The 11,656-nt window shown below is 31.7% G+C and overlaps 2 protein-coding genes across 2 annotated transcripts; one reads left to right on the forward strand and one right to left on the reverse strand.

Moving 5' to 3' along the window:
- Nucleotides 1–4,062: 4,062 nt before the first annotated feature.
- On the reverse strand, nt 4,063–5,845 carry LOC117685758 (uncharacterized). The gene is made up of 4 exons (XM_066087369.1): nt 5,820–5,845; nt 5,134–5,349; nt 4,517–4,948; nt 4,063–4,319 (listed from the first exon to the last, which is right to left on the reverse strand). Exons 1-4 carry the CDS (start codon nt 5,843–5,845, stop codon nt 4,127–4,129), a joined length of 867 nt encoding a protein of 288 aa, XP_065943441.1. The 3' UTR covers nt 4,063–4,126.
- Nucleotides 5,846–6,699: 854 nt separating this feature from the next.
- On the forward strand, nt 6,700–11,010 carry LOC105326133 (mucin-2). The gene is made up of 5 exons (XM_066080132.1): nt 6,700–7,094; nt 8,815–8,991; nt 9,234–9,410; nt 9,686–9,862; nt 10,024–11,010. Exons 1-5 carry the CDS (start codon nt 6,815–6,817, stop codon nt 10,344–10,346), a joined length of 1,134 nt encoding a protein of 377 aa, XP_065936204.1. The 5' UTR covers nt 6,700–6,814; the 3' UTR covers nt 10,347–11,010.
- Nucleotides 11,011–11,656: the final 646 nt, after the last annotated feature.

The raw sequence follows: 11,656 nt of genomic DNA on the forward strand, positions 1-11,656 counted from the left end.
AAATGTATGTACAAAATAATTAGCAGCTATATGCTTAAAATATCTGATAAGATTAAAATTGGTTCTCATACTGAAATCGACACGTAGATAAAACATTGTCTGTAAAACACTGCATACATGTACCTAACAGAGTTATCGTTCGTTATCCGCTAGGGTCCCCGTGAGAATTACTCTTCTGGTCAGGACCGTAGCAATAGACCGTGGCTATTTATAGCCACCGTCTAAAAAGGTAACCGAATGTCATTTTTTACTGCTTTTGATTAAATTATAAAAAAAATACATAGTGTTGCTTATGAAGTCGTATACTGCTAATGAGTGCAAATGAGTCAAATAAATGGGTAAAAAATATATCTTATGTCAACTCTTCTAAAATGTAACACATAACCAAATTAATATACCTAAAACATTTTAATACTTCATATTTTTGAGGGCCAAACTTTAATCATGTCATAAATCAGTTTATTTAATGAACAAAATGCTTTCTTTAGAGATTCTTGCAGGATATAAAGATATCATTAAAAAATAAAAGGGAGTCACACTCAGTAGCTTTAAATAAAGTTCTTTGTCATTGATTTTGATGTAGTTTATATTTATTAATTATAAATGTTGAATGGAAACTTAACCAAAAAATAACATTAAAAAAAGAGGGAACACTTTCTGAAAAAAAGTTTTATTTATTTGTCACTGCTGTTCTCATTCACACTCTTGCATTCACTTTCACTCACTCTTGTACTCTCTTTCACATTTTCACTCTTTTCTTCATCCTCATCACTCGAATATAAAATTTGACTCATTGAGACTGAAAGTTCACTTCTCAAATCATCGTTTTCACATTTCATTTTTTTTCATTTCAGATTCTATTTGTTCTTTTTTTCTTTTGAGGGTCTTGTTTTCTTTTGGTAACATTCTTTAATTTTCTTTATTTTGCATTCCAGTCCTTTACTAATTGATTTTATTTTTCTCGCTGTCATCTCCAAATCCCCTTCCCAATCTTTGTCCCCCCTTCTCATCTTCATTATCGATCCAAAAATAAACATCTCTGCTTCCTGCAATTCATAGAAATTAATCACCCAGGAAAACTGAAAGTTTGATATAAGCATCCTCTGGTAATGTAGATTAAAAGTTGTGAAAATTATGACCTCCAGGATAGGAAAGGGTCAAAACGCGGGGTCGATATTTTACATAGGAATGTTTTGAGTAAACCTTAAAAAATTTTCTGCTCAGAAACTAGTCAGCCCGGAAGGCTGAAACATAAATGAAAGTATCCTCAGGTAGGGTAGAATCACATCTATGGCAGCTCCGCTACATTCACTTTAAAGCTGTTTATTGTATCAAATTATTGAACTCTTCATTATTCACAGGCATTGCCGATCAATGTGTATGAAAGTAAAAAATAAAAACAATATATTGTCTTTCATAGTTATTGTGTAAATCAAATAAAACCTGTTATACTTACACTGGGGATAAGAGTTTGCGAAGCTGTCAAACTTGAAGATTCCACATGTGGATCTTCAACCAAACATTTAAAAAAAAATTGCGAAGTGTATTAGCTCATTCCCCTTTATTTGACACACATTTACTGTATCATACGCTTTAAATGGCCTGTTTATTGACAAACCCCCATGACTCTCATATAAAACCCAGAGTTCTACTTGTGGTTTGTCTATGCTGTACAGGCTATGAATGTACTCTCTGCGAAAAGAAATTTATAGAGTTAATTTTGAAATAAGTTCAACACAAAACAAATTTATAAATTGTCATCTTTCTTTGGGGGGAGGGGCGATTTTTTTTACCATTAAAATACTCACTAAGTTGGATTGGCTTGTTCTTGGATTCACCTGCGCTTTTTAGAATGTGTCTAGAGCAGTAAAATGAGTCCACTGAGCCGGCTCCACTTCGCAGGGATTTTTCAGCTGAAAGTGATTACCCTACATGTAGTATTAGAACTTGTATTCAAAGTAGCATTGTATATTATTCAGATTAAATATGAATTACAAAGGTAATTAAATGGATTATTTTTTTCTGTTTTAAAACTTGTTATTCATATAAGAAAAAGCAAAAATGAGATCCCGAATAAAGAAAATCAAGAGAAAGTGCCAACTGCTGGTCAAACTTACAGTATCCATTTAAGCCTGGGTATTCTTCTTGAAGCTTTGATGGGACGTTTTCAAGAGCTTTTCTTCGGCAGTCTTTGTTGAGGTAATTTACAGATGAAAAATTCCACAAATCTACTTCATCGTGATACAGTTCTATCAATCTCTCAGTTTGTTCAGTCGTAAGTTTTAATTCCTCTTTTTTCTTCCCTGCCAAATTGAATTCTATTTTATTTATTATTGTCTTTATTTAGCCTTTTAATTTATTTTTTTAATATTCATTTCTTCATTTTTTTTAGAAGTAACTTGACAGAAAATAGCAGTCTTTCCGTTGAATTCACAGAAAATAGCAGTCTACATCTCACATTCTGGTATTGTGTTTTACTGAAAACAAATTTTGAAAAAAAATAGAAAGAAAACTTTTTATACAAATCTAGACCATTCTCCTCCAATAAAAACATAAACACTTATTCTACCAAATGTTTATCCTTGTTTAATTTTCACTAATTTTTAAACATGTATCATTGTAACTCTCCTCCTTGTTTTTTTTTTAAAAAAAAACTTCTTTTAATAAACTTACAGTAGCCCCAAGCTCCCCTTAAAATCTACCAAAGAAGTGGGTACTTCTTGTGAAGACCTAGAGCAGATAAGAGATGAGGGAGAAGTAGATGAATAAGAGAAAAATGAAGAAGAGGAATTATCAGAAGAACAAGAAGAGCAAGAAGAAATGGAAATTGACATTGACAATAGTTTATTGAAAATGATTCAAAGACAAGAAGAGTTGAAAGAAGAAATTGAAAGACGCTTAACAATCGAGATTTGATAACATTGAAGAAGAACTTGAGGATATCATGTATTTAATGGATGAACGGAAATTTTCGCAGTGCATGTATAGTTTGTAGAGTTACCTCTCTTTTCTCATCATTAAGTAGTTTATCATGATTAAAAAAAACTTACCTATTTCACTGATGTCTATATGTTAAATGACAAAATGCCTATATCTCATAAAAAAAAAATTTGGCCTGATATACATGTCTGTATTTATCATTTCTAAAAATATTCTTTGTAAAAAATACGTATAAGGTCAGCAGCAAGGGGGGTACTTGACACTCACTTCACTCATGACCTTGACCTACTTTCATGTCAAGGTCGTGACCTTGACCTACTTTCTGGCAATTCAAGGTCACATCCTTGACCTACTTTCGGTTTAAAAATCAGGGCCATATCCTTGACCTACTTTCGGTTTAAAATCAGGGCCAAGTCCTTGACCTACTGTCAGGTCAAATTTAATGGTCATGTCTCAATTTGACCCAGGTCATGTCCCGAGTTTGACCTGGAGGTCAAGGTAATATTTGAATATAAAACTGATTGTGACTACCCATACCTTCAATAATTTCCTTTTTCAAGATTGTCATCGGACATATGGATAGATACCTTAAACATCATGAAAACCCAACAAATAATAACAAAAGAAAGGTATTGATATTTTCAAACTATATCTTAATATTTTTATTTGCTAAATTTTGTATTCCTTATTTCTTAGAAAAAACATTATGTGTGGGGGAAAAAACTACATTATTGTAGTTAATGTTTGTATTGTTTGAACCAGAATTTCCAGCATTTTCTGCTGATGAGACCAATAATTAAATACATAGGCTCGGAATGCGTAGAGTCTTAGAAAATGTTATATCAAACCTGGATTTCCAATATTTAATATTACATGAAATTTAATAACATCCCTTTTTGAAAAATCAATCTTCTACGAAATAAGTATTGTTAATGAAAAACATGAGAGTGATCAATTTAATCAACATTAAAAAAATAACCAAAAAAAAAACCCAACTCAAACGTTTCAACTTTTTACGTGTTTAATATCAAATAATCAATTACAGAGATTACACAAATATTAACCCATTCCATAATAATAATATATTTTATAATAAGTTGTTATAATAGCAATATGTAGTTATTTGTTATAATAGCAATATGTAGTTATACAGCTATACGTTTCTACACGGATACAAGTTTACGTTTTACACGGAAACAAAATTCACCCTCCGTACTCTGAAATAGTCCTCAAGGTAGTTAATTAGAGTGTCCATCTGTTGGATATTGACACTCATAGCCTCCTTTAGTTCTCTCAGAGACTGCAGTTCTTGGTGGAGAGGGTAAGGGTGCACAGCAGGCATTTTTTGCACCATTCTTCTTTTTAGTTTATAGCGTCTTCTATAAAAGAATAAAATTTTATTAGTTACGTTTATCTCTCAAAAAGAAAAAAACATTATAGATGATATGTTTTACAGAAGTTAATTAGAACCGTATATTTTTCCTTTTAATTATATATAATATTTGAATTTAAAAGACTAGTTGTCCAAATATTGTATGTAAATTAATTGATCTAGAAAATAGTATTGCGCGCTCACCTTAGTTCGGTTAAGATTGAATCCTCCACGCCTGCAAAAGCCCCGCTTTCCATTTGTGGGGGGGACTGACATGGAGAGAGGGGAGAAAAGGCAGAGTTGTGTGATGCGGTGATACCCTCTGATTCTTTTGGTGTTGTTGTTATAGGGATAAAACCTGAGTAGGTAGAATTATTTGTTGACTTGTCTGGTTTTCTGGAACTGCAGGGTGCAGAGTTTCCTTTCTTGAGAATAATCTTTGTTGATGGGATAGTCTTTGATGATGGGATGGTCTTTGTTGATGGGATCGTCTTTGTAGATGGGATGGTCTTTGCTGATGAATCCAGACATGGCGTGGCCTTGTTGTCAGATATCAGGTACTTCTGAAAAAGTACACTTTGGTCGTCCAGGTCCGCAATGTCAAGGGTTGAGAATTGTTCTTCTTGGGGAGAGTTGCTAAAATATATATGTAAATACATCAGGAGAGCTTATTTTCTCTGATTTATCGGATTATTTACATTGAGAAAATATTGATAATATATAATTTTGTAATATTTACGAAATATAATCCAGGATTTGATTATTTCTGTTTGTCGTGACTTAATTTACTATTTCACTCATAGCTTAAAATAGTTACTCACCCAGAATCAAAGTTTTTCAAATCTAACTCGAGCTGGAGATTGTTCCATAGAGATTGGAATTCCGAGAAATTCTTTGGAGACGGCGTGTTTTGTTGTTGTTGTTGTTGTTGTGATGGATCCTGCTGTTCCTGTGTACACGTAGTTTTTGGTGGTTGTTGAAGTAATTCCCGAAGTACGGGGTTTTTACTTCTCTCTTCATTTTTCCTTGCAACGTTCCTATTATTAAAGAAAGAATATTTCATTTTTTAAACTTTATACACATATGAAATTTATCACACAAAAGTGAACTCAGCTAGAGGGTTTTTTGAAATTACAACACGGTTCCTAAGATTCTATTGTAAAATTGTCTATTTTTTTATTTTTTTATTTTTAATAGAAACAATTCTTTTTTAGAAAATTTTTATGCATTAGACTCTATTCCGTGTTGATGAATGATCGACAACTCTGATTGAAAACAAACAAACAAAAAAGGATAAAGATCGAGCATTGTAGCGATGTTTTTGTTTAATGTATATAATCCGACTATAAATAAAATTTACCAGTGTTTCATTTGACTTTAAAAAAAATAAAAAAAATAAAAAAAAATAAAAACACACGTTAAAATCTCATAAATATCTAAAAAAAAAAATATATATAACTTAAAATGTAAAAAAAAAAAAAAAAAAAAAGAAAATATATTTACTTACATGTACGATAACTGAGCCTCAGCCATTTCGGAAACTATTTCTGTAGGTCTTGGGGGCTATTAGGTTTTGTAGTCAAAACGAACGTGTTAAGAAACTATAATGAAAACAAATATTTTCTCCTCATATATATATATATATGTACATTGTGACCTGTATCAAATATTTAAATGACCTTTGACTTTAATATGTGAACTTGAAATTCTTAATTAGATCTTAATGTATTATATAGGTCTACATCTGTAGGTTATTAGAGGTGTACCACTGAAAGATATGCGCGCGGTGAAAAAACGCGGCAATTGCTCACTTTAATCAGTCCCATTGACCCTGCAATGAGAGTTTAATAATTTCTCTCTTTTCGCGTTCAAATGTTGGCGCTCGAGTCCCATATTTACGGAACATGACCTTGAAATAGATATTATATTGTGGTTGATTTTTCGCTTAAAGTTTTTACTCTAATATTTTAAATATTGAAGTATACAATATTTGTTGTTTGGTATACTTTTAATAACTTGATATTATAAAAACTATTTTCACCAATTATAATGTAATAAAAAGAAAGAAATATATTAACCATAAGATTTTTTTTAATCATGGTGACATACATTATCATAACTATTATGTACATTTTTTTTTACACAGAACCTATAATACATTTTAATCAATTTACGCGCTTTTATATATGATGTATAAAATACAGCTGACGTAAAATAACTGATTTGAAATAACATCCATGTTGTAGAATCTCTCTCTCTCTCTCTCTCTCTCTCTCTCTCTCTCTCTCTCTCTCAAATATGTATTTAAATAAAAAATATAAATTTAATTTTTGAAATACACTTTTAATTTTTGAAATAAATTTATAATATATAATTTACAAATGAAATAACAAATAATCGATATCGTAATGCTTCTCGTAAAGTTACGGATATAACCGAATATTCTCGAATACAATCATTGATACTGAAAACGAGGTCAGTTTCGCAGAGCGGCTAGCGGCCATGATGGTGAAGATGTTAAGTCTAACAGTACTGATTTTGCTATTAGTCATAGTGCAAGTTGAGGGTCGGGGAATCAATCCTAGATTTAAGCCTAGATGTGCAAAATGTGTTAACGTGGCTTCGTTTGCAAAATGTATTAAACCCGCGTTATGTTACGAGGTATTTGGAGCACCTAAACACGTTGTGATGGCGAGGTGCGAGCGATCCCGCTCCATCTACTTTTACCCAGCGAGTTCACGGCACCACGCTGTGATCAAAACAGTTGATGGAGAAACATGCAGTAAGTTTTTAATTTCTGACTAATTGGATGATTTTTTCTTAGTTAGACGGGGGTTTGAATAAAGGAATATTTGACGCAGTTCAATTTGGCGCTTTTTTTTTCATGTCATGTCAGGTTAGGTCAAGGTTAAGATGTAGAGAAGTTAATGAATGTAATCAATTAAGTGGGCCAGACTGATGATTGAGGTTTAGGTTTCTTTTGCTACAATAAGGTTGTCAACATACGCAATCCAGAGAGAGAGAGAGAGAAAAAAGATATTTGTGGCATTAGGGTCAATAGTGAATATTAAGATTAGTGGTAAATTTTTATGTCATGAGACAAAATTAAGAAAATTGTAATAACACTTTAGTGAGGTTTTATAGTGTTTATAATTTCGGTTATTTTAATATCACTCGATCTGTTCTTATTAGTAGTTTATGCACAATCTCTTGATCTCTAAATCTATCAAGTGTTATGATTTAGTATACACTCAACAAAACTTCTTAGTGTTCACCTTATAGGCTAAAATAGAATAATTTTGAAATTAGGAAATAAAATGATGTGAAATTTTCAACATTTCGTAAATGATATGTCTTCTATAAATAGCACAGATAAAATAAAACAACACCGATCGAAATCATTTACCCACGACGAAAAGTCAAAATATAAAATAGGTATTTTTCTGCGCATGCTCAATATGATTGTCATTATTTTGTGATTAATTTTAGTATTTGGTGTTAGTTTAAGAAGAAAACCACTTAACATGACCAAAAAAACCTCTGCAAACACAGTCTTCACGACCTTCGGGCATTTGGACCCATCATTTTAACCCAGCCCATTCAAATTTTTACATGCCCAACTCAAAATTCTTGTATTTACCAGTACATGTATAGTGCAACCAAAATAAATAAAGGTTTTATATCAATTTTATTGTGTTAGGGACAATGTTTCAAATTCTTTCCAGCTCCCTCTCAATTTCAAGCTCTGTCATCTCCATATCGCTTTCTTCACTTTCTGTTTCACTTTCCTCTAAATCTGTCTCTACATCTGCTCATATATACAATAGGTTTAACTAAACACTTCAATGATTACGATTGATGCTTATTTGACAAGTCGTACCGAAATGTAGACTTCACAAAGCAGTTACGCGAATAACTTGGGTACAATGGAAGAAATGGTAAATAAACATATTGTATGTTGACAGAAAATTTACACATGCCCCGCCTGCAAATTTACCAGGCCCCGGGCATCGGACTCCCGGGTTATTTCGAAGACTTGAAACACAGCCAAAGTCGTTAGAATATTGGTGCCTACAATGTTTCCACAACAGATCGTATTCACTTTAAATTTGCTTTTTGTTATGATCTCGACATTGTTTTAAATAATAAGCAATCAGAAGAAAACGCTATTTTGAGATAATTTTTCTATTTCGTAAGCGTAATATCATTTTCATCGTCAACTTAAAACAACCCAAAGCTCAAAAACCGGAAGTGCTAGCGATATTTAGCAAAAGTCAACATCTCGGGTCGCAACCTGAGGTCAATGTCAATGCATCGTTTTTAAAAATTTAAAAGTTAAGTGGAAATCAGTCACCCAGACGTCAAGACAAATAAATGTGCTTGTTTCATATATGAAATACATTATGCTGGGTGAACACTTAGAAGTTGTGTTGAGTGTATACAAATATAGCTGGATTTATCATTTATACTATTAAAAATATCTTGATTTGGCTATTTTTCAGCACCAAAACCAACAACACCGATGTTAACACCAAGACAAACAATGCCTGCAACAAGAAGACAAATGACATCAGTACCTACATGGCTAACACAGACATCAACATCTGAATGGAGAATGTCCAAACAAACAGCAACTGGTCTAACAACACCAACAACGGAACCTCAATTAATTACATCTGGTAAAAAATATTTACATAGTTCTTTGTATTTGTCTATATAATTTACATAGTTCTTTGTATTTGTCTATATACTTGACCTTCTCACGAAAAAAAAAAAAAGGTGAATTATGAGTAAACTTATTTATTTATATTTTTTTTGTAGAAGTTATGCTGATCTTAGAATGTATTTCACCATTTATGATCATCATCCTCATAATGTTGTGTTGAGTGTATTAAAATATCTTGATTTGGCTATTTTTCAGCACCAAAACCAACAACACCGATGTTAACACCAAGACAAACAATGCCTGCAACAAGAAGACAAATGACATCAGTACCTACATGGCTAACACAGACATCAACATCTGAATGGAGAATGTCCAAACAAACAGCAACTGGTCTAACAACACCAACAACGGAACCTCAATTAATTACACCTGGTAAAAAATATTTACATAGTTCTTTGTATTTGTCTATATAATTTACATAGTTCTTTGTATTTGTCTATATACTTGACCTTCTCACCAAAAGAAAAAAAAAGGTGAATTATGAGTAAACTTATTTATTTATATTTTTTTGTAGAAGTTATGCTGATCTTAGAATGTATTTCACCATTTATGATCATCATCCTCATAATGTTGTGTTGAGTTAATACAAATATAGCTGGATTTATCATTTAGACTTTTAAAAATATCTTGATTTGGCTATTTTTCAGCACCAAAACCAACAACACCGATGTTAACACCAAGACAAACAATGCCTGCAACAAGAAGACAAATGACATCAGTACCTACATGGCTAACACAGACATCAACATCTGAATGGAGAATGTCCAAACAAACAGCAACTGGTCTAACAACACCAACAACAGAACTTAAATTAACTACACCTGGTAAAAAAAAAAAAAAAATAGATAGTTCTTTGTACCGGTATTTGTTTATATAATTTACATAGTTCTTTGTATTTGTCTATATACTTGACCTTCTCACAAAAAAAAGAAAGAAAAAAGGTGAATCATGAGTAAACTTATTTATTTATAAATTTTTTTTGTAGAAGTTATGCTGATCCTAGAATGTATTTCACCATTTATGATCATCATCCTCATAATAATTATCATCTGTAAGAAGTGTTGCACACCATGTCTGTCTACCACTGCTACAGACACTACTACTACCACTTGTCCAACTACAACAACTACAACAAGTGTCTCCACTACAACCGCACCAACATCTCCATCAGCATCTTCCATTGAAGTAGAAGATGCCAGTATTCAAGTGACACCCTCCCGACCTTTGTGTTCTGATGAAAAAGAAGTGAGGAAGCAGCCTGACAGAAAAGTGAAGAAAACTGCAAGAAAAAGCATTCCGTGGCATTAATCTTTTTTTTTCCATTTTTTTTTTTTTTGGTAAGATCTAAGAATGATACATTCCATTTTTATTGAATGTTTTTTAATAATGGATGTTAGTCTCTTTGTTTAATGCAGGACATGAGAGAGAGGTGTCTTTGGTTATATGATGTTTTTTATTCATATATTGTTTTAACCACATTCCAAAGAACTGAAGAAGATGAAAAAATTATATACTTGATAAGGCTTTAAGATATATTTTCACATATATGTTTCTGTAATAGTGAAATGGGGAAAAACTATTTTGTTAATCAATTCCAAATCAAGGGTTGATTGTTTTGAGTGATTTTTACATGATACTGTTATCTAAAAAAAATAAGAAATATTACAAATGAGTTGTTTCATCTGGTGATTTTATCATTGAATTTGATTCCATATAACAGGTTTTGGGATTTCTTTTTTATTGTTGTTTTCAAGAGGAATAACTCTTGTATAAGCCAATTCTAAACCGATGGTTAATTTTTTGCTGATTTATATGTGATTATTTTTATTTTACATGTGAACTCTTACATGCGGTGCTTTAATGTGATTTCGAAGTTCCTGTTTACAATTTTGATATTATTTTTACTGTTTTTCATTGCCAAGAAGGTACTGTGTTCAAGATTGATGTACTTTTTACTTGCCAAAACGAATATGTTAACCAATTTTATATCAATATATATATTTTTTAAAATAATTTTTGAGATGTAGAGAGACTACATAAAATAAAGTTGAAACAAATATTTTGTTATGTTTTTCATTGTTTTGTAAATTTGGTATTCTTCTAAAATTCTCAGTAGATGTCCGTGTCATTTTACATTAACTATAAAAATACAATTTAGATTAAAAACCTTCTATGTGTTTTCAAACTAAGCAAAAATGTTTGATATATTTCAGAATAAAAAAAGTTCAGTTCAGTGATGAAAGAGTAGAATATCTACTGCCAGCCAATGAAGACCGAAGAGGTCCATGGATGCAGATGGCTACTGATCATGCTCATTTTCAAAGACGAATAGAAAAATTGAAACCCGTTCTTGAATCAGTTTTAGAAAATAAAATAACTTTAGTTAGAAATACTTTATCATCTTTAACACTACCCTCAAAGGAAATATGAATTACAATAGATATTAAAGGTGTAAAATGAAAAGCACAAGAAGTTCTGTACAAGAAATACTTGATTCTCTTCAAGATGAAGAGTTTGTAAATTATTTTGCAAATGTTCACGGGATAGTGGGGGATCCGGATGTGGATCATCGATTGGATGAGATACGTGGTGTCAATTACAATCCTTCTGAGGAAAAT

This window comes from Magallana gigas, chromosome 1, assembly GCF_963853765.1.
Source record: "Magallana gigas chromosome 1, xbMagGiga1.1, whole genome shotgun sequence".
In the NCBI taxonomy this organism is placed as follows: Eukaryota; Metazoa; Mollusca; class Bivalvia; order Ostreida; family Ostreidae; genus Magallana; species Magallana gigas.